At 23.9% G+C, this 25,131-nt stretch overlaps 1 protein-coding gene and 1 long non-coding RNA gene across 25 annotated transcripts in view; one reads left to right on the top strand and one right to left on the bottom strand.

Annotated features, from left to right (window-relative positions):
- Positions 1-1,610: 1,610 nt before the first annotated feature.
- Tlk (Tousled-like kinase) overlaps positions 1,611-25,131 on the top strand; it is a 30,873-nt gene continuing 7,352 nt past the window's right edge. For 2 of the 24 annotated variants that reach the window (XM_086908318.1, XM_086908312.1), the window contains exons 1-5: positions 1,611-2,200; positions 4,027-4,071; positions 8,106-8,191; positions 24,516-24,606; positions 24,720-24,982. In XM_086908318.1, coding sequence (XP_086764444.1) covers positions 4,041-4,071; positions 8,106-8,191; positions 24,516-24,606; positions 24,720-24,982 — 471 coding nt within the window. In that variant the 5' untranslated portion in view covers positions 1,611-2,200; positions 4,027-4,040. Of the gene's footprint in view, positions 2,201-2,730; positions 2,871-2,928; positions 3,328-3,851; positions 4,072-8,105; positions 8,192-13,211; positions 13,352-18,768; positions 19,093-20,968; positions 22,084-23,239; positions 23,641-23,770; positions 24,055-24,263; positions 24,403-24,515; positions 24,607-24,719; positions 24,983-25,131 lie in introns of those variants that run through there. The other 22 variants (XR_015292147.1, XM_086908308.1, XM_086908307.1 and 19 more) reach the window with 22 other exon arrangements.
- On the bottom strand, positions 19,921-23,511 carry LOC147657629 (uncharacterized). The gene is made up of 2 exons (XR_015292148.1): positions 23,390-23,511; positions 19,921-20,523 (listed from the first exon to the last, which is right to left on the bottom strand). It is a non-coding gene; the product is annotated as an uncharacterized LOC147657629 (long non-coding RNA).

The raw sequence follows: 25,131 nt of genomic DNA, 5'->3' as shown, positions 1-25,131 counted from the left end.
TAAATTTGCGATAAACAGTTATGCATGCATATTGTTATTAAAAATTGTAAATATTAAAACAATAATTAATAAAGGGCAGATCACGAATTTTAAAATTAATATCGATACGACTAATCTTTATAATTATTACAAATTATATATAATTATATCTATCAGATTTAAATTTACTTACTTATTAGAATTTTTCTTAACGTATAATTTCTTTTATTTTATTCGTTTATAAAATCAATTTAAAATCAATAATATAAAATCAACTTGATGATATTATATAACTATATTATATTAGTATATTAATTTTTATTATACTGTATTAATATATGATTCAATTTTATAATATATAATTCAAATTAGTTTTATTTAATAAATACTATCATTATATAATAAATATTTAGATAAAAACAATTTTAAATAAATATAAATAGCTATGTATAAGTAATCTAAGAAATGTATAATATCTAAGAAAATAAGAATTTTGAAAATAAATACACTAAATTTAATAAGTAATTATTATATAAAATTTAAAGATCTTGTTTAATTAATGATTAATGAAACGAAAAACTAATCATAAAGAATCATGTAAGAATATTTACTTTTAACATTAAACAACAATTTAATATCTATTAGTATTATAATATAAACTTAATTGTGTTTTATATTTTTAACATTAATTTGCACAAAATTACAATATGTTTTATACATTTATATTTCAAGTAATTTTAAATTAAATATTCATTATTGAAATTTTTCGTATATTTTTTTCAAATTATAATCATTTTATGATCATTGCCAACATAAAATTTTTAATTAAAATGTTACTTTCTTTCACTTCTTTTCTAATAATAATAAATAAACACGAACAAAACTCTATTATATTAAGATATAATTAAATTTATACAATTCAAATAATGAATCAATGAATCAATGAATCGATGAAATTCTTAATATCAAAATATTTATTCAAATAATATTATTTTGTTTATTGCGATAATATTGTAAGATTAGAATATAAATGATAATTTGAAATGAGAATAAATTTATATACATATATATATATATATATATATATATATATATATATATACATACATACATAACATAATTAAACAATTTCATTTTATATATAATATGATATATAAATACATATATATATAACATGCTCATATGTAAATAATACATTTAACACGTGCACAGCATCGTATTGCGTATATCTAATTAGATTAATACTCACAATATAAATTTTATAAAAAAAAAAGATTTAATATTTTTTTTTTCTTTCTTCATCTTTCAGTTATCAAAGAAAATTATTCATTTTTTTTTTTAAATATGATAATAAATTTTAAGAATAACAAACTATTATTGTTTAAAATAATTGATTTACATATATGTATATATATATATATATATATATATATTCATTAATCAAAAAACTAGTTAGCGGCAACAGTGTATCTACTATCCGAAAGTAGCAATGTAATAGGTAAACGAAGAGAGCAGAGACGATCTCAGTGCGAACAGTGACTGGTCAGCCGATGTGCCGAATAAACATCGTAGTTCACCGATAATACCCGAAGTCGTAAGGTGGCGAAAGAGACTATTGATGCGAGCGAGACGGAGAAACTCATGCGAGTGCTATGGTGAAGCGACGTCACTGTCGTTGAAATACGTGCAAAAGAAAATTAGATTGATTTTAAGACATTGATGATCATTATTCGGTTATCGTACAGTGATTTTTTTGTGATAAATCGCAATGTTTATAAGTGCAACGATAATTCCGTATGTGTAGGTGACAAAAGAAAATCTTGTCGTAAGATTTCTAGAGGAAAAATCTAGTACGTATACTCTCTCGGAGTAGCAAGTGCGATTATTACGTGTATGTGCCGGCGTCTAAAATATACATTTGTGTTATCGAGTAATTGGTGTTTCGATCATAACAACGATCTGTTGTGTTGCGTACAAAAAGTATTAGCGAAGTTTATGTTTGCTTACTTGTTACTATTCACGTTAAAACTAGCTATGCAAGAAAGGGATAAATCGGTAACTGGCTGGTGGCAGCCATTTTCCAGATGAATTTTCCCCTTTCTTTCGATAAGCAAAGTGCGCTATGCCATGAAAAAGAAAGAAATAGTTTGAGTAGAATAAAAAAGAAAGACAGAAACTAAGAAGTAGGAGGAAGAAACGGTATTTTATTATGTTTAATAAGGTATGTTAAAGAAACAGGGCATTTGTTAACTGACCACTAAAATTCATGAACACGTCGCATATACAGTTTCACATTGATGAGCATTTAACCTTGTTGGTCAATATAAAAAAGATAGAATTATCTGAGGAAATAGTGATGCAAAGAATGATGGATAGGTGGAAGGGGGGAGTTGGTAAAGAAGTGGAGAAGGAGAGGAGAGAAGAGCGGAAACGGTGTAATACGGACAATGCAGGAACCCTCTGTTGTACATTTGGTTGTTCATAATCAAGAATCACGATCGTTTCTGTGCTTTCGTAACAATCATCATGATGTCAAGACGAGTTTCCAAGTAGCTTCCAAATTCCTTCGAAATTTTTTTATCGATGAAATAATATTTCATGATCTTTATACAATAAAAAATCTTATCGATTATATACACACACACACACACACACACACACACACATACACAAATATATATATATATATATATATATATATATATATATATATATATATATATTATGACAAAATTAAAATCGTTAAACGAACATTCTTAAAATGTCGTTGAAAAAAAATAGGGATGGGTTGTAGATCTCGTAAAGCAACAAAAACCAGACTTTATACTTCATTTCAAGTTTTAAATTAATTGTTGTGTTTATGATACAGCATTTCACTACAAATACAACAGGTAGAACATCCTGTTTCGAGTGATTGAATATCTATTTAATTCGAATGAATAATATCTATCTATTCCATAATATTATTCTGACTTTTCTGTATGATTTCATATATTTACAACGTTTCATAACCTCTCCTTAATATTTAATAAGTTTTTCTATTTATATGAATCGCAATTATTTTAAAATACAATTAGAAGTAAATTTTGACCAATTATTTTATACTTTATTACACCGTTTGACCAATCATCCCTCTTTCAGATGTGTTCTTGTTTGTGTCCATATCCTTTGGGTTAATATGGCAGTCATTTTTCTAAATACATACTATTATTAAGTAAAATAGATTTTAGGAAGAAATTTATCATTGTAAAGAAAGAAAAGAAATATGAATCTCTTTATTTAAAAGAAAAGATTATATTTAAATCGTAATTTTAATATTTTGGGAAGATATAGTATTATTTCATGCAGGTACATATGTTTACACTAAAATTTTATATTAAATTCATATTTGAAATATTTATTAATATATTAGAATTAGAAAATTATTTTATTCTAAAATCTTTACTTTTGAATTTTTATTGTTATTAAATCCTCATTAATAATAATGTTTAAATTTTTTTAAATGACATTATTTTTATATATATCTCATCAACGTATAAATTTATCTTTTACTAATTTTACTTTTTTCAATAAAATAAAAAGTATACTGTAATGTTAGGAAAATAAATAATATTAGATTTAAATGTAGAAAAAATAAAAATACCTCGTATATCTATATTGAAAATATATTCTCTTTTTAAAAATACCTTTTATTAGAACAAATAAAATGAAATAGATAAAAAATATTGAATTTGATAATTATTAACATTTTCTTTAGAATTTTATATAAAATAATTATTGTTAGTATATGTCATAAAAATAAATCTTATAAATGTGATTAAAATTTTAACATTATTAAATTTATTTGAACATATTTAATGCTATATTTAAAGAGTGTTGTGCTCTCATTGGTGTAATAAGATTCAACAAAGTTAGGAGTTTATTTACCAGTGGCAAAAAGCTGACAAAAGTGCATCGAGAGTGCATGAATTTGACAAATATATTTGTGATGTGATATGATAAGAAAAATTAGATGTCAGTGTAATAATGTAGTGCCAAACTTTACAGATGGATAAACAGGGATGACTGATAATTGTTGGAATTCTGGTGGTGGTAAGTTTTATAAATTTTATGTATCGTATCTATATTATTCCACTTAAATAAGATTAATAAATTGCATGACATTTGTAAGCAATATTAAAATCAAAAAATATAAAAAATGAACATTATTTTATTTAAATTGATTAGTAAGAAAATATTAAAGAAACATGATTAACAATTTTGCTTTTATATAACTAAAAATAAATCTTAAAGATAAAAATTGCAAATATAATTAAATTGTATTATAAATTATATAAATATTATTCATAACAGGAATATTATAATTTTAACAATTAATATTATTTTTTTAGAAATATTACTTTTAATAATCAGATAAGATACAACAAATAAAATTTTACAATTTATATTTTTTAAATAGTATCATAGATAAAATGATATAAACTATATTTATTTTTTTATATATATATAAAAAAAAATATATATATATATATACACATATATATGAAATGTAATAGAAAATTAAGGATTTATTAATATATATAAAATAATGTCATATATATAAAAATTATTAACCTCTAATGTACAAAAAATCTTATTCTAATTCTTATGTATATATTTTTTATAAATACATCAAGTATTTAATATTTTAGTTTAGTTTAATGTTAGTTTAGTTAATAAAATTAAAATTATATAGGTATAGAAATATTGAAAATTAGAATTAATAAACTTTAACATTATGATTTATTTATATTGATAATTAAATATTGATAATTATATTATCAAATTATAATACATATTAATCAAACTAAAAATATATATTTATGACTATAATTGATATTTAACTATAAATTTTTATAAATAAGAATTACAGTTATATAATCTTTTGCTCGTTTAAATTAATCAAACCTTATTTAGTTTATTTGATTTAGTTTCAATTAATATTATTTTTATTTTTAGCATGATAAAATTAAATTATTAAAAATATTCTGTATAAACTTGATTAACTGAGATATGATGTTAAAGGTCTCAGTCAAAATTTTTTTTAAATTCAAAATTAAATTATATATTATTATTTTTTAAAAATACAGTAATAAACAAAGTAAAACACATACAAGGACAAGATTGCAATTAAAAAAAAATGATTAAATAAAAAGAAAACGTTTTTTTTATTCATGAATATTTATTAAACTTCTCTTTATGAGAAAATTTTATCTTTTTTTAATTTAATTAAATAAAAAAAATTAATAAAAATTAAAATATTATTATTTATTACTTAAAAATTTGTATATTACAATTTTATACACGCAAATATAAATTGTATTAATATTTTCGAATATATATAGAAGTATACATATATAAATAATGCACATACATGAAAAAATATTGAATATCAGTATATATTCGTGAGTTCGTAATGACTATATATATATATATATATATATATATATATATATATATATTTATATAGTCATTTAGTATTTTCTAAAAAATTATTTTAAAAAATTGATATAGATTTTATATAAAGTATTCGTTTGTAATAACATATTGATTTATTTATTAAACACAAACATATTTGAAATATTATGTTATATTTCTTTGAATAATATAATAAAGAATCAATCTAAATAAAAATTATCGTATAGTATTACCTAAAAGAAATACATACATGTGCCTATGTTTAAAATAGGTAACATATACCGATGAATTTGCGAAAAAGAAACATATTATAGGATGATACTATAGATAATAGTACTATAGATAAAATAAAGAATAAATATAAGGATTTGAATATATAATTATTGAATTAATGATGTCGAATAGTAAAAATAGATTAATTTGATATTCTTAATAAAATATTTTTTTTCGTTTCTTCTTTTCTTTATTTATTTTTTCGTTCTTTCTTCTTTCTTTCTTGCTTTTTTTCCTTCCTTCCTTCCTTCCTTCCTTCCTTCCTTCCTTCCTTCCTTTTTTTTCTTTCTTCCTTTCTTTCTCTTTTCTTTTAATGCTTTTATTCTTTTCTAGAATTGACAATATCTTATTATCCTGAAAAAAATAACCGTAAATCACGGATAAAAATTACTTTAATCCATTATTTTATATTTATAATAACTTCAATATTTATAAAATTTTATACTTATGATATAATATAATTTTTTTATCATTTTTTAAATGTTGATTAATGAGATAGGCAACTTATTCTATTGATATACAAATAAAATCATTCTAATATGTAATATAATAAAGCTACAAATAAGATTATTTGAAAATGAAAACGTTTACTAACAAATTCGAAAATCTTATTTCAGAAATAAATTATTTCCAAATTTTTTATTATTTAAAAAAAATAATATAAAAGATACGATAACAAATAATAATTTTTTTCATATATATAAAAAACAAAGATTTTATTTTATAATTAGATAAAAAAAATATAAAAAAAATTATAATAAAACATATTTCTAATAATAATAAATAAATATATATTTAAACGCAAAATAAAATAAGAAATATTATTATAATAATAATAAATTATTTTAATTAAATTGAAAAAAAATATTTTTTCGTTCAAATAAACTAATATAATTATTTAAAAATAATATTTAATATATATATTTATTAAAAAAAGAATTCGAAGAGATCATTTTAGAAAATCAGGATGTGTTTGGGACAATTATATTAATTATTATTAACAATATTACCAATATATTAACAATACATTGGTGGTAGAACAATCATAATCATAATTATAGAATTAAATAACCAATTATGAATAAAACGTATTTAAAGTTTAAAAAAGGATAGATTCGTGTGGAAAAGTTCTCTATTAAAATGTTTATTCCTGTTTAAAAATAATTTTATGATAATATTGCAAACATAAGAAAATCTAAGGGAAGAAATTTTTCCAATAATGTAAAATATTCTATGCAAATGTTATAAATTATACACATGTATTATAATGTTTAACGATTAGCTTGAATTGTTTTTTCATATTTGATTGATCACATTCTATTATTATCAATGATATATATAATATATATAAAGGATTCGTATTTGAATCGATGTATTGGCTATAATACATACAATATTTTCGAAAGAGATTCATTTATATGTATATAAATATTTTATTAATCTCTTATGTGTTATTCTATATTTTCATTAAATTTGTTTAATTGAAATTTCACATATTTAAAAATGAAAATCATATAATGTAATTATATCGAATATTCATTGCTCCTATCATCATAATTTTTCTTTTATTTCTCAAAAATTTCGTTTCATTTGCTTGTAAAGATTTCAGATTTCAGTAACTTTTAACTTTTTTAACTTTGTTAAAAGTTTCATATCTTTGATCTTGTCCATCAGGATCCAGGAAAAGAATTGATAATAAAAAAAACTCATTCGAGTCTTCTTATTTCTAATAATTTTTAAAGAATTTAATTTATTTTTTATATATTTTTATATTTATATTTTTGGAGAAACATAATCATTACGATATGTATCGTTATTATCTACTTTTATAAGCTTTTCGAAATTTTCTGTTATTTGTTTTTTTATTTTATTGTTATAAAATATTTTTTTAATTGCTCGAAAACTTACTCGTCGCTTTCTTAATATAAATTTATATCTCTTGAATGAGACATAAGAGACATAAGATATTTTTTAGATATTTTTAATTGTTTAGAAATAAAAAAAGAAACGAAATAATTCTTGTCACATTATATTTTAGAATATATTTTCTGATCTTAAAAAATTTTCTACAATTATCTACTATAAATCAAAAAAATAAAAATATAATGAAATATAATGGAAAATATGATGATACATTTTTTTAAATTGTATTTCTTGACGTTATAATATGTTAAATATATATAAATATAAATGATTAAATATATATAGATATGTTTAAAAAAATAAATTTAATTTTAATGTTAACTGATGTAAAATTTTTCTCTGATGTATTCATGTTCGTCTTTGACATTATTTCGGGCCGCAAAATCTTTTTGACGCAACATATATTTATTTTAACGTATTATATTTAAACATCAACACAATTTCATCAGTAACATAATAATCATTTTTTTTAGGCGCTGGCGTCAAGATGGAGCACTTTCAGGCCACCCTGGATCCAAGGAAGCAGGAGTTATTGGAGGCCCGCTTTCTCGGAGCAAGGGTAAGCTATTTTTCGCGTTTACTTTTTCTCTTTCTTTTTATTTTGTTTGTGTTTTCCGAATCATTTTCTTTCTATATGTATATATAAGTCTCGTATTTTTTTCTTTTTTCCTTTTTTTTTTGCGAGTGCGCGTTTAAAAACAAATATCACAAATATATCTATTAAATTATACGTACAAAGATGAAGGAGAATTGCATAAATATAAAAAACGTTGTCTTTTTATTACAATATGAAATTATTATTATATGAAATGATAAAATATATATTTCATGGGAATCGCATAATATAAATCTAAAAAAATTTCATTTTAACCAGAAAGTTGAGAAAATATATATATCTCTATAATATTTGGAAAAGTATTATCATTCGGACAATAGTAATCTCTTATCCGTAAAGTAAAAAATGCTATTATTTATTTTTATGTCAAATATTATGCACAATGGTTAACTTAAATAATAACTAAATAATCTAAATGTACAATCATTTGTAGCATTTATGGAAAAAATATCTTAAATAGAATTACGAGTTTTATCATTAACCATAATTGGTTTTATATTTTTGATTTTGCTATTTTAGATTTCAAATTTTATCAAACTATGATATTTCGTATTGGAAGAAGAATAAAATATTCTATGATAGTATAATTTTTTCTTTTATTGTTATAATGAAACATATTAGATATGATATCGAAAAAGAAGAAGAGAATAATATTGCGAGTGAAATGATTGTTCATTGATTTTCATCAAATGCTTTTTAAAATATTATATACTTAAACTGAGAAGTCAAAATGATCGTCGCGAAGTCTTTTTATCTTATGATTCATTTTCACGATTATAATTTTATCTTCGAACGTAGAACGTAGATAATTTTCGAATGATATTTTTTTTTTTTATTTTTATTATTACAATAAGTTATAGAAGAAAACACTTTTTTCGAATATTTAAAATTTATTATTCAAGTTTAAAGTTTTTGAAACCATTTAAAATCGTTATTATTTATATATAAATCTTCTATTTATCTAATCGTTTCAATTGAATTGATTATTTTATCTTTAATAATTATTTAAATTATAAATAGATATAATTTTAAATATTAAAAACTTTTTTAATAAATATTATTTGCATTATTTTTTTTAACACGTGTATCAATTTTATATTTTAACATATCTACTGTTTCTTTCTTTTCTTAATTTCCCAATTTTATTAATTTTATCATTAAAATTTTATAAGTTGTACGAACAAATTGAAGCAAATGTATTTTTATAACGTATCAATATAAAATATATCTTTTTATTTATTTTTGAAGTATTTTTTAACTTAATATTGTTAATTATTTTTCCATATCGAAATGAAAAAAAAAAGAAACACATATTCATATTATTATTTCATTTTTTCTTAATTGTTCACCAGAAGTTATTCTTAAGAAAAAATTATGTGCCATGAAAATATTCGAACGCATGCATTATTATTTACTACTTTTTATTATATTTATTATATTATTTATTATTATTATTATTATATTAATATGCAACCGATTCGTTTTTAAAAATAATATATAGTAATAATAAGTCTATTGTTAACTAATTTTTTTATGATATTTATATCAATCAAGTTAGAATTCATTTTATGATACTTCATTTCTTTCTCATGATTCAAAATGTATATCTTAAATGATTATATTATATATTATTTTATTAAGTGTAAAAATATAATAAAATATCTAATTTTTTATTTTTTATTTTTATTTTCTTTCTTTTTAATTTATTATAAAATTTTTCTTTTTTTATTATACCAATATTTCTAATCTTTTGTTTAAAATTTTGTTAATGAATATTAAATTTTTATTAATATCGATGATTATATAATCTTACAAAATATAAATCCTTTATTTTTATAGTATTTTCCGATTACTATCTCAGTATTTTCTATATGTAATTATTGAATTCGACTTATAAATATCAAATTTATTTTTCTCTTGGAAAATATAATGTATATCTTCCAAGATATGATCTTTATTAAAATTATCATCCTGTACCAAATTTAATCTCTGTATTTTGTTTATCTTATTAATGCATAATTTTTTTTTAGAATATTATCATGAAAATTATTAGCAATGAAATTATAAATTCGATGATAAATTCGTAAATCGGCTTATCGAATATAAATAGCAGAATTATTATTTAAGAGATTATATATTTATCTAAATTTTGTTTGAATCCAAATTTCAGTGATTTGTGATTCGTATAAATTGTGATATCTTGATTTTTTATAAATATTCCAAATATTCAATATCATTTATTAGAAATTATAAAATATTATCTATCATTTATTGTAAAACAATTATTATATAACATGATCGAACGTGTTAACTATAATATGTACCACATATTTAAGTCACATATATGTATATACTTATTAATTAATGTATTCATAATATGCAAATATTTATGAATATGTATATCTTTTTTATGCTTATAATACAGATATATTATCCTTTTTTAAATTTGAAAGCAAATACTTTAACGATTTTATTAACTTTACATACAAGTGATACAAGTGAAAATTTGTCGGTAAAAATTAATTGTGGCAGCCCTTCCTGTTTTCGTCACCAGAGGGACGCATGTCGAACGTGATTCTCGCCAATTGCTCGTTTCCTATACATGTATATATTTATCCTTTAATCTGGTCTCTATTGTTACCATTACTCTCGTGATGTCTAGAGTACAGATCTAGCTAGCTAGATTATTGATAAATCCTTCCACTAAATTCAGGACAAATGTTTTTTAAATTCAGACAAAATGCTTTCTTTTGCTTCTTTTTCTTTTAATTTTTTCTGTATGCTATGTCACAATAATAACAATTATAGTATAATCCTGAACAAATGAATAACATAAAAATAAATTTTTCTTAAACGAATAGTATTTTCATCGTTAAATTTTATAATCTTTCTATTAGTAAATTACTGATCGCAACAACAAATTGGAAGATGTTCGACAAATCCTATGTGACATTATGTTATTTAATTTTTAATTTTTAACATTTAATTTTTAGTTTAGAATAATTTAAATTGATTATTGCAAAATCATAAAATTTTAAAAAAATATATTGAACATATGCTGCAGATTTTATCAAATCAAAAAAGAATTTGATTTATTAAATTATTATTAAATCTTTGAAATAAATTTACAAATTAGAAATAAAGTTATTTACATTAAAGTTATTTTTCATATATTTTAACATAAAAAAAATTTATATTAAATTTATTGAATTTTTACACACTCTATATATATAATATATGTAACGAAAAACGATATATTATTTTTTTTTAGAAATTTATGAGAATATTATATTAAATTAATATTATATTAAATTTTTATATCTTCTTTTTTATCTAAAAGATATATATGTGTACACCATTTTTTTATGAGTTATACGAAAATTCTTATTTTTTTCATGATAGATTCTCTGAATTTATTAAAAATAAATCAATGAAATTAATATCGATTCTTTGAAATATATAATCCAGACAAAGAAATATAGTTATTCTAGTTTGGTTAAACCAATAAAATAAATAATGTGAATGAATAAGAGACATCATCATTGCTATGTTTACTAGATTTTTAATAAATCGATAATTCATCATTTCAGATAATAAAAAATTATTTTTTACATATTTTATCTTTTCCTTAGTTAATAAAAAGAAAGATCAAATTGAATGGTCAAAATTTTCTTGTTTCAGTTTTAAAATGAAAATGCAAAAATATAAGAAAAAACATAGTAAGAAAGCATTATGCATTGACATGTATTACTATACATACATGAAAAATCTAATGACAATTGTATATGACCAATTTCTGATGCAAAAACATTTGTGTGTGTGTGTGTGTGTGTGTGTGTGGGTTCCATAATAAAAAATAAAAAAAAAATTCTAATCAAACATATTGTCTTTTTATAATTTACTTATAAAGTTCCTCTTCTTCCATCAACTCTTTGTATTCTATACGTGTAAATACAGAAAAGATAAAAATCAATATAGGAGTCAAATAGCTATATTTATTTTAACAAGATAGCAAGTCATTTTTGTTTTAAAATTTCTGATACAATATATATATTTGCGCAACTGTGATTCAATTTCAGAATTAAATATTCGATCATAATTGATTTTATAATTTGTGCATTTTACAGAAAATGATGCTAATATTTACATCTCTTTTCAACATCATTAAATCAATATAATCTTTAAAGTTAATTAATATATATTTTTCTTAATATTAATCAATTTTTTCAAGTTTTAATAAGAATTAATCGATATTATTAATTGCAGTCACTCGTAAAACTTTTCGTACATGCTATAAGAAGGTGATATTTATTAAAAACAAAATGATATGAAATTTTATCGTAAATTCTATATTAAAACCAATATAAGACTAATATTATGTATTTATCTTTAAATATCTGAAATAGGCATTTACCAATCTTCAAATTTTAATATATATATATATATCTAAACAAACCTGTAATGATTGCTCCATATATCTCAACTGTTCTATTTTCTTACAAATGCTTCTTAATTTTTATAAATACAAATTCCAAATCATCATATCACAAGTATCTGAGAACGCACAGATTTTTTTTAACCGCAATATTTTTCTTCTTCTTTCCACAAAACATTTTAAATTTCTCTCTCTCTCTCTCTCTCTCTCTCTCTCTCTCTCTCTCTCTCTTCTCTCTCTCTCTCGCTCTCGCTCTCGCTCGCTCGCTCGCTCGTTCGTTCGTTCGTTCGTTCGTTCGTTCCCTTCTCTTCCTTCCACTCTCCTCCTTCTATTATCAAAAACCAAAAGATTTGATATAATTATATATTTATCCTCTATGCATTTACGGAAATTTTTTCACCATAACGATAAATAGATTTTCCCTAACAAAAAATATTTTATGATTATTATAACTATTATTATTTTATACATTAAGAAATAAATTTTATCACACAACCGTCTATTTTAATAAAAGTGGCCTTTTTATAGGGTGTACGAAGACTTTCGTGGGTGACTGTATATGGCATGCGGCACCATCTTGTTGGAACCACAAATCTTCCAAGTCAATGCGATTCAATTCTGACCACAAAAAGTTACTTAACATCTCGCGGTAGCATTCTCCGTTAACTGTAAGTGCATAATCGTCTTCATTCTCAAAAGGATATCCGACTCAATCACCTCTCTCGGGCCCAATTAAACAGCACTAAACAGTGATATATAATGAATGCATTGGCTTTTCTTGGAGATTCTTATTGAGGGTTTGTAATATTCGAAATGCGACAATTTTACGATACCTGTTATATATGATGAGTATGTTTTATTTCCTTTAAAATCGCTTCGTTGCTGAAAATAGTTTTCCTACAAATATTATTAATTATTTCTCCTTTTCAAATATGCAATCAATCAACAAATAAATTGTGTTACAAATCGTATACTGATTTAAATTTCTATATCGATTGTATTGTGTAAGTTTGTAGAATCAAATCTTTACTTAAAAAATTCATCATGTTGTGACTTTATTGTTGGCAATGCCTATAGAGGCTGTAAATGGTGTGGAACTCTCATTTTTAAATCTCAGCCACACTTTCAGCCATGGCAATATTTTCAGAAGAATAATTTGTCGAAAAACTTCTTCGTTTATCGCATAGGTAGATCTCTAACTTTCTTCAAATTTCCTCGTTGATGAAAGTGACGAATCGTTCGATTGCTTGGATAACTATAGAAAGCCAAATAAACTTTTAGAAATTTATTTTTTACTGAACAAATTCTTAATAAGTTCACATTGAACGAATGTTTATGTATTAATGTTTGAAATTGTAATGGATTGTATATATACATATATAATATATGCAATTGATAATTATTAAACATAATTACGAAATTACTTAACATTTGGAAAACATTTTAAAAATAACCTAAAGTTACTAGTTATTAAATTAATTAATACTGTCGGATATATAATAATAAAATTAAAAAAATATATATATAATAAAATTTCTATGTAGCTTTAATAATATCGGGAAAAAATATAAAAAAAATTTAAACGAAAAATAAAAAAAAAATAACCAAAATATTTGGCAAAGAAAGCAATTTTCAAATAATAATAAAAACATAAATAATTGTTTGTTTTCATATTAGACTGATAATGTATTTGTAAGGGGAAAAAAGTCAACTATCGAATTGTTAGATCAAATAATTAGATCGATAAATAGAAATAAGTGATAAGAGAATGTTAAAAATGCAATTTTGTTTTTTTATGTTGTATAATAAATATTTTGTTAAAAAATTAGCATTGATGGAATGAATAGTTTTTTCATTGTAATAAAGAGGTCGCTACCAACAACCATCTAGTGCCACGTAGAAGAACTAGAGCATTCGATCGTTACTGATCTTCCTAGTTTAGTGTTTGGTTCAGGTTCATATACTTGAGCCCCACCCTAAAATTTATCTCAAATCTTACACACACACATATATATATATTTTATAAAATTTTTGTATTATAATAATTATTAATTTTAAAAATTTCATGATAACATAAATTTTATGCATAACTATTGAAATAATTATTCCTAAAAAAATTGAGAAATACTGTTTTTTTATTACGATTGTTAACATAGAATAATAAATCTTGTATCAATATATATATATATTGATTTGTCAATTGAATTATTTTTCAATTTAGTAAATTTTATTAATGTTTATCATGGTAAATGATAATTAAAACCATTTATAAAGTATATAACAAGTATTAAAACACATATAATATATATTTATAGTACAAATACTATATCAATGAAATTATAATACAAATAATATTTTCATGCTGTTATGCTTATATATCTATATATACTTCATATCTATGCATTTTCTTGGTATAGGCCAATAAGTAATCGATGCGACTTACAATTAGATTACGTGTTCGTCGGGAGTTTAGTTTAACTTTAGAGATAGTATAAAAAATATAAATCTGAATTTCTTGTCATTTTGCGAAATAGAATCGTTTTAACTATATGATATCATATTATATTTTATATCTCTCTCTGCAGGTAATGAAAATAAGCCATTTAAAAAAAATTTGATACGAAATTATTACTTTTCAAACCAATATACAAGTTAATGTTAGCTGTTAATTCTAATTAAATAGTGTTTTAACAAAAGTAAGTACATTAAAGTACATTAAATAAATTTATATAAAGAATATCTATTTATAAAATTATATGATAGAATGTTTATTTATCTATTATAGATACATGAATCATGATATTTTTTATCGTAGTTAGATTTTTATTATTCAAAAATTATAAATAGAATTTTTAGTTTTTATTCAAATGCTAAATAAAAGATGTATATAATATTGAAAAAATATGTTAGAATAGTTCCATTCTGTTCCTATTCCAATTATATACATATGTATATATTCACATACTTAAATAACATACGATTCATCACGTTCAATCATTTAAATATTAATATTAAAATTTAAATATTTGTTTGAATGGCATATAATAAATTATATTACTCATATTTTATTATCAAAAAGTATCGCAAGCTAACGCAACTTATGCAAGAAATACAATTATTTGTTACTGAAATTTTTTTCTTGTATTAGAATAATTTCTATAATATTCTATATATATATATATATATATATATATATATATATATATATATATATATTTAAATGATACTCTAAATGATCAAAATAAAATTTGATTTGATAAATGTGCAACAAAAAAAAATATATTATATAATATATAAAAATTCAGACTTGATAATTTATAAAATTCGGAATATATGAACCTTGATAAATGATCGAAAGAAAAAGAGAAATAACAAATATAAATCAAATATTTGTATTTAATATAACGCATAGGATATCAGTAATATTTGTATATATATATATATACACACACACACACGTCATCGTATATACTTGTATATGCATTATATTGATCTCATTGTGATAGAAAATATAATTGGAAATATATAATATATTTTCAAAAAATATATAAAAATAAATCATCAAAATTATAATAATTTTCTATAACGTAATATTTTTTTAAAATACTTGAATTATCAAAATAAAAATGTATTTTGGATATATTTTTTTTTTCCTCGTTACAACTAAAAATATTTCATCTTGATTAGATGAACTGCCGAACTATTTATTCGATAGCAATTCAATATATAAATTTATGATGATGATGATCTAATAAGAATTTTAAATTATAAAATTTCTTAAACTTTATAATTTAAAATTATAAAATTATTTTCTTAAACTTTATAATTAGTGTGCAAATTAAGTTACAACCAAATCAACATATATACCTATAGAAATATATACTATAGATATTAACAAAAGAAAAACGCGTCGCACTTTTCGATCAGATTTCTGCGACTAAACCACTCAAACAATTAATGTCGCAATATGCCAATAAATGTCGTCTTGCGCGTCGATGCTTAGGACATTGAGATGCGTGATACGTAGCGCCAAGTAACTAACTGCATCTAGTTGACTATATTCTTTGAAAATATATAGCTTTATCCCAATCAAGTTTATAAATGAAAAACGTAAAACACTATATATACTAATAATATATCAAATAATGCTAAATATCAATATTTTTCTCATCTTAATAAAATCTATAATAAAATCTCTGATAATATAAATAATATAAATAAAATACATGTGATATAAAGATATCAATCTTATATTCAGGAGATTTGATACTTATGTCTTTTTCTCATTAAATGTATATGTTTTTTCATATACATTGTTTTATATATAATTGAATTGCTTACATTTACAATGACTTAACTAAACTATGTCAAGTTTAATAACTATTAAATTTTTATTGATATTATTATTATTATTATATTTAGCATCTTTTACATTTATATCTAAAACATCAAACGAATGATATTAAGAAAGAAGAAATTGTATTAAAAAGAAAAACAGATAAATCAAAAATAATTAATATTATTTTTTTTTTTTAAATATATATATCATATCAATAAAATTTTAGTAACTTCCGTTTTTTAGATTTTAAATTTTCGATAAAGTCGATATTATATGATAATACTGAAAAAAATTAATAAGTAATTTATAAATTTTGTTTTATAATAGATATTTGCAAAATACAAGAGATATTTCAAATGAATCAAGAAAAAAGAGATCGAATATGTGTATGTGTTAAGAATATATTAATTTTCATTATCAAGTATGATTATTTTTTATTTATTATATTATTTATTACAGTTTAATATTTTCAGTGAATATTGATAATTCTCACATTTAGAACAGTTGTTTTGTATATACACATTCATACATATATTCATATGAACTCTATAAACTTTCGTGAAAAGTTTTTTTTTTTTAATTTTTTTCTCTCATTGTTATGTTCTTATTTCAATTATCACAATATATTATTATTCATCTTAATTATCAAAATAATATATAGGAAATCTTTCTAAAATAATCTATAATGCTTTTATATCTAGAACTGGTATAATTTCAAACTTGAAAAAAAGATTTATTAACTTACCTATCATATTGTTTGTCATGTTGATCCATCATAAAAATTAAAAAATAGCCATATAATTATTTTTATATTCATTTAATTTATTGACATAATATAATTGTTCATTTATCGACAAGTTGCTTTAGCTTAAATTTAATAATATAATTTATATTATTAATTGTTTAATTAATTATTACTTTCCTATTTTTTACTTTCTTATAAAAAAGTATTTATAATAAATATAAATATTTCAATATCTATAAATTTCTCAAAAAAAAAAAAAATAATAACTTTATATATATAGATATATATATATATAGATATTATTAAACTTAGCCATCTAATAGTCATTTAAATAACAATAAAGTTAATAAGTTATGAATCTTTAAAAAACAAAAATTAATTCGGGTTTTAATTATTCTTCTAAAAATTCTTTCAATCAAATTTATTGCAACTAAAATGATCGTTATTATCTAATTAATTAAAAACCTTAGTGTTATGTATTTAATAATTCAAAAATGTCATTGCAGGATTAATGAAATTGTGACTGATTAAAGTGAAATTTATTATAATTGAAAAATATTGTAATTATACCAGTTAACCAAAAACAGCTCAAATATATAATTTTTTGAACTGTCATATAAAAAAATAGATATATTTCTATATCTAGCAATAAAACATTGATTTTTGATTATATATAAAATAAATGAACAAAACTTACAGAAAACATAATAAAAAACGTAACATATTCGTATATAAACTTAATAATGACATACATATACGTATACTTCTAGAATAAATGATATGAAAAATAAGTTTTAAAAAATTTTTTAAATTAAAAGAATCAACCTATACAAAAAAGAAAATTAATTAAAATTTTTGAGATGATATGATAACGCTATATTTATAAGAATATCTTAACTTGGGCAAAATGAAGAGAATTCGTAATACAATGTGCAGTGCGCACACGCCGTTTACACGGAGTACCGGATCGTACCTAACTTTTCCTGAAACGGTGTACACAGAAAACCGCGTGGCTATGAACAGTGAGCAGAGCGCAAGCCAAGGCAACGAGGCAACGCCGCGTGGCCGACCAGCTGATCGGTCGGAGACATGCGACTGCACGGGGCAGAGGGGGAGAATCGTGCGCGACTGGGCTAATGAGCGTGCGACCTATTGGGAGTTCATTGGAGGGGGATAAGGCAACACATGGAGGGGAAACAGTGATCCCTTCCATGAAAGGAGTAGGGGTAGTGATTGCTGTGTTGCCGTCACGTCGAACGTTGGTGGCTGTTGTCGCCACTGTTCTCTACAATCGAATGGCATTGCAAGGTCTAGGAGCTAAACGTGTACATATTCACCTTCACTTTATTTTTTTATCTTAATGTGTTCTTGATCTCTTTCCCACTTTTCACGTTTATATTTATTTTAACACATTTATTATACGCTTACACACCACACATTCACACGCGCGCGCGTACACACATTAAGATTAAAGATATATATTATTAAAAAGATCTTTAACAAAGAATTACTTAATATACACAAATTTTCCTTATATTTTTAACAAATATTTTGTATCTTATAAATAATAATATGATAAAATGATGGAAAATGGATCGAAGCATATTTAAAAAATATAACACTTTTTCATTATCATTGTATCGAAATATGAATTCTATGAATTCTCTAATAAATTTTTAACATTTTCATTATAAAATTTATTAATTAAATCTAAATTAATTTATATTTATTAAAAAAAAATCTCTAGCATAAATTTTATCATGATGAATTCTATATTTTATTCTATATTTATTTCTATATTTTAAATTTTAATAAATTCTATTTTTAAATATATATTCGCATTATATTAAGAGAATATACTGAAATTATATATTCGATATATAGTTTCGTTAAAAAATCGAAAAAACTGGTAATGCGATGTTGTCACAGCATCCGAAATACATATTGCAACGTTGCCCCTTACTTGAATATCGCATCGATAGTATAAAATGTACATACATACTTACTACTATTCCGTCATTTTGTTCACTTATCCCGTCAAAAATTGAAAGCACGTATGATAGCTAACACTATTTAATAATTTTTTCTACACTTCAATATTCCGTAATTAAAATTTGGGAATCTAATAAAAGTAATATAAATCAATCACAATATCAAGTATGTAAAATATTTAATATATATATCTAGTAATAATAATACATATAATAGTAACTAATTATATATCAAATTATTAAAGAAAATATATATTGAGGAAGAAAAACTATGTTCACAGAATATAATCACAAATGTGTAAATATAAAATTGTTTAAAAACATTTCTTTACAAGAAATGAGATTTCAACAATTTTTAATTAACGAATTATACTAACAATATATTTAAATGTGGCTAATTAATTGATCAAAATGGAAATAAAGTAAAAAACTTAAACACTGAGAATAAACACTGATAAAAATATATAATTACACTATTAACACTATTAAAACGCGACTAGCGAGAAACGATGATGCTCTTGCCAGCCCGCCGGTCTGACCAGTTATGTTCGTCGAGTCATCGTTTCATACGTACGCTTGGTCTTTCAATCCCCTCCACTAGGACTACATCTCGGTAATACGCCCTCGCACTGGCTGGAACACACGTCGGCACGGCGTATTCCAGGAGCGTAACTAGTGGAATCGTGAGGGCGCTCTGTCTTTCAATTTCAAGACAGGTGCCACTCTCGATATACGATACACGACTATGCAAGTCAATATAAAATTCTACAAAATAAAACAATGCTGCAATTAACTTCATACATCGACAAGTTTATATATACATACTGGGTATGTACTTTTATTAATGTTATTGTTAATTAGATCAATATTTCGTTATTATATGCCTATATTTTGTTTATTATTAGAAATTAATTGTTTATATGATACTCCGAAAAATTTATAAATTTATAAATTATAAATATTTATAATTATAAATATAAAATATTTTCCTGAAAAAATAATTCTATAAATTCTATAATTCTTATTATATATATCTATCATAAAAATAAATATCTATAATTAAATAAACAAAGAAAAGGAATAAATGAATAATATATATGTAAATGAGTATATATATGTACTTTTATAAATAAGAATATTGTTAATATACATTAAAATGATATCCTAATAATTATAGGTAATGTGTATAGTATAATATGCTTTAGTTAATTTTAATATTTTATTTAAAAATTAAAACGTAAATATATTATTCTAGAAAAAGATTTTATTCCATTTTTATTGTGTATATATTAGGCATTTATTACATACATTTATCTTTACATTTATTGATATATAAAATTTAATTAATTATTGTAGCATTTGACTCTATGACATAATGTCACAAGGCAAATTACTGATCCACGTATAAAGTACAGCACACCCTTTGCACGCCGTAGTGGCACAGCTACACTTCGCCACATCGATTTTACCGGCTCGCTTGCACTCACACTCGGTCGACCCGTTCACTGAAGGAATGTCTCATATGCCTCCCTCCGACTCCCTTTTCCTCCCCTTTACTTCTCCTAACCCTACTCCTACAAACCTCTCTGTCACTCAGTTAGCTCTCTTTCTAAAAACTTATCTTCTATCTCTTTCTATCAAGCTCGCCAACTTCTGCTTGCCCTCTCCTCCTCCTCCTCCTCTTCTCCTTCCCCTCAGTGCTTCCTCTCATAGGTCTCTCGATCTCTCTTGATTTCTCTCTCACACTTTCACAATTTCTCTCTTTCTCTCTTTACTGTCTGTTGTGATCGTTGGGCAGTAGCGCCGTCGCGGGGAGGTGGAGGTTGCACCTTTTGCCGCATCTCGGAATCTCGCGCGTTGCTCATTTGCCGTACATAGAAGAGGAGAAGAGAGGCAAGGAAAGAGGGAGTGTGAGAGCACCTAAGAAAGAGAGAAAGAAAACCTTCGCTAGGTAGTAGTATGCGAACAGTACGGTAGTCGGACAGTTCCAGTTCCGTTTCGATTAGGCGAGACTACGCCGGGTTTTTGGCTCGCTCGTGGCCCGTGTAACGTACGCGTAATGCCGTTTATCGTGGCCATTGACGGCACTCGATGCTGCTGGTGCTGTTGCTGTTTACCCGGCGCGCTAACTGCACGCCGCTTTTACAAGTGGAACTGCATAGTTGAAGAAGATACGAAGTGAACCAAGTTCGTGAGTGTTCAAAAGGATAGCTTACGTATGCCGTTTGGATCGTGTAATATCACTTTATGATTATGGTCATAAAAGGATCAAGTCGTGAGGAATAGAGGAGTGTTCTGTAAAATCCGCATGTCCCGATTCACTGGGTTCGTATATGTTACTACTTCCCATGTAACCTCCTTGCCTACGCACACTAACGCAAGCGCACATAGCAAAGCTTACTTAAAGCAAATCGCTGCCGGAGAAACGATTCCCCGGCCCTCTAGCCCAGTTCCGGGCACAGACATTGATCCATCGATAAGGAAGTTTCCTATTCTTTGTTGAATTGCTGACATGTTCAGTAAAATGCAAGAAAGTGAAACGAATCATTCGTAAGCCACAAAATCCTCTTGCTTTTATAATTCATTATTCATTCTGATTTAAATATATCAATTTTCTATAATACAATAGATGTAGATTTTTGTATTTTTAATCTATGATTTATAAATTGAATTTTCATTCTATTTTTTTTCATTTCTATTTTTTAAAATTTATGACGTAGAGGAAATAAAAGTATATGATGAACATAAATTTACAAACTTTCACTGTTATTTAAAAATGACTTATTAATTATTATATTTTCATTTATTTATTAATAATTTAAATGTATATTTGTGTTTGTATATAAGTTTGAAAAATAATATATATAAATTTCAAAAATAGACGTTATTCTCATAAATTCTGTGTTAGAATTATTGTTTCTGTGTTATTTTTATCTTAATTTTATATGATAATGCTTAATTTGATATCATAATATTTTATATCATAAATTCATTTTTAAATTTTTCATATACATATAATTTAATGACTATATATAATATATCAGAATCAATATATTTCATTTAATCCAAATGTTTAAGATTAATCAAATGTTTTGTTATTATTGTTCTGTTTATGTTTTTGAAATGTGTTCTTTTTTTCACTTTCATTAAATTTAAAATAATAAAAATAAAATGCTTCTCTTGTTTTACTATATTTTCTTTATATCATTAAATACATGCGCGTACACACACACACACACAATATATATATATATATATATATATATATATATATATATATAATATTAATATCATTTTATAATCATTTTGCTGATATATTATAAATGGAATAAATATATATTCAAATCTTCATGTAAAATTATCATGAATGTAATAAAATTGAATAATATATGAATATCTATTAATACAATTGAAACTTCAATGAAATGTGAAATACAAACTTATACACAAAAAAAATGAAGATGACAGGAATGCAACATTATAACGATTCATCTATATTTATAATACTTTTATAGTAGCGATACTTTTAATCATAATAACGTGTGCATGTCAGTGACAGAGCGTGGAATTCGAACGTGTGCGTTCCGCCTGGCAAACGCGCAAACGCGTGACCGCGTCCATGAGAACTTACCATTAATCCGGGTTCTTAACCGCGCGCGGAGTAAACGTGGCTGACACGCCGCTGATAATAATAATAAGAGTGCGTAATTTATCGAAGAATCGACGTCACAAATCGAATGACGTAGTGTGTCGTTGTGATTATCTTTGTTGTTCATTGAAAGCAGTTTGCACAGCGGCTGCATTTGGTGCGTATATAGAAAACTATGTACGATAGGAAAGCCAGTTAACTATCCGACCTGACCAGAGTTCAGATGTGAAACAGTGAGTAAAACTGCCCCCTTGCGGAGCGCGTCCGTGGTTCCCAATCTAACCACTCCTCTGCCATCGAGTTCTTACGTCCTACCCCCCTTCTCTATCTCCCATTCTCTCTGTTTCTCTACTTCCACCCCCTCTCCATTTTCCATCGCCTTTCCTCTTACCTCTTCTATAGCTCCGTAACTCCCTGCCCTTCCGTCGTTCCCCTCTGTTAGGGTCCTCCATTTTGTCGTGATTCCTCTAGCTCTAAACATATATTGCACATTTTGTTCATACTGTGCTATTGACATTTACATACAAATTGTGCGCGAAACCGTGCCTATGGTTGACATACTGTCTATTAGCTCAAATAGCAAATACGACTATGGGGCTCCACCATAGGCTATCCTGGAAGGTGTCACTTCTCTCTCTTTCTCTCCTGTACTGTCTTTTTCATTCTCATTCTTTCTCTTTTCATTTCCTATTGAACCTACTTCTTTCTCCCTTGCACGTCCTTTGTTTTTCTTTTTTTCTTATTAGTCTTTCTCTATTCTAAGTTTCCTTCTGTATAATAAATTGTGTCTTAATAACATGCGATTTTTATTACCTAGTATATTGTACGCCGGTATCATTTTCGAAGTGTAACCTCTACCAAAAGTAACGAGTCTTGATTCGCGTTGCGATATTTTTCTCCATGTTGTTTCTTCTATCAAGCTTGTATTAAATTTTGTGATATAAATAATTGTGCGACATAATATTTATTCTCTGTATTATAACATTTTAATAAGTGTTAGTTTAATTTAGTATCATAATGATCTCTTTTCTATTTTGTTAAAATATTTACAAAAAGATATATTGTAATTATTTTATATCAACATTTTTTTCTCTTTTTTTTATTTCAGATGTCTGCTGGGTCACAAATTCAGATGGCACCTCAATCAACTGTAAACTCTGGTCAGTCAGTTCATAGTCAAGACTCGAACATGAGCACTGGTAAGTTAATATATTTACATTTTATTTAATAACAAAAAATTTTCATTTAATAATTAACCTAAGAATTGCTAAAATGTTATTTTATAATTATAATTATTTTGATATAATTGCAGGCTCATCACATAGTGATAAGGAGGTAGATCCAAATACTCCAGAGAAAATACCTAGAACTCCTTCAGAAAGAAAAAGGAAACGTAAAGCTGATGATGGAGGTGGAGGAGTTACCGGAGGACCTGTAGGAAGTAAGGGGTCTAGATCTGTTGCTGCTCTTGAAAATAAAAAAATAAATGAGTATTTTCCAAAACATCATTTGGGTAACAGCCCCATTCGGCATGGAGGTGCTAAAAGTCCTTCACCTCAACAGGGGTATCCTATGGTAAATATAAAAAGTATACACATATATGCAAACATAAAACTTATATCATATATAAATATATGACATAAAATATTTAATTTTTATAATATAATTATAATATCTATAACTTTTTCCGTAAAATATTTATTCTAATATTTTATTTTATTATT

This window comes from Apis florea, unplaced genomic scaffold, assembly GCF_048593485.1.
Source record: "Apis florea isolate Af1SG1 unplaced genomic scaffold, ASM4859348v1 contig_3068_pilon, whole genome shotgun sequence".
NCBI classification, from domain to species: Eukaryota; Metazoa; Arthropoda; class Insecta; order Hymenoptera; family Apidae; genus Apis; species Apis florea.
The sequence above is the reverse complement of the archived record's forward strand: the minus strand, read 5'-3'. Positions and strand labels throughout refer to the sequence as shown.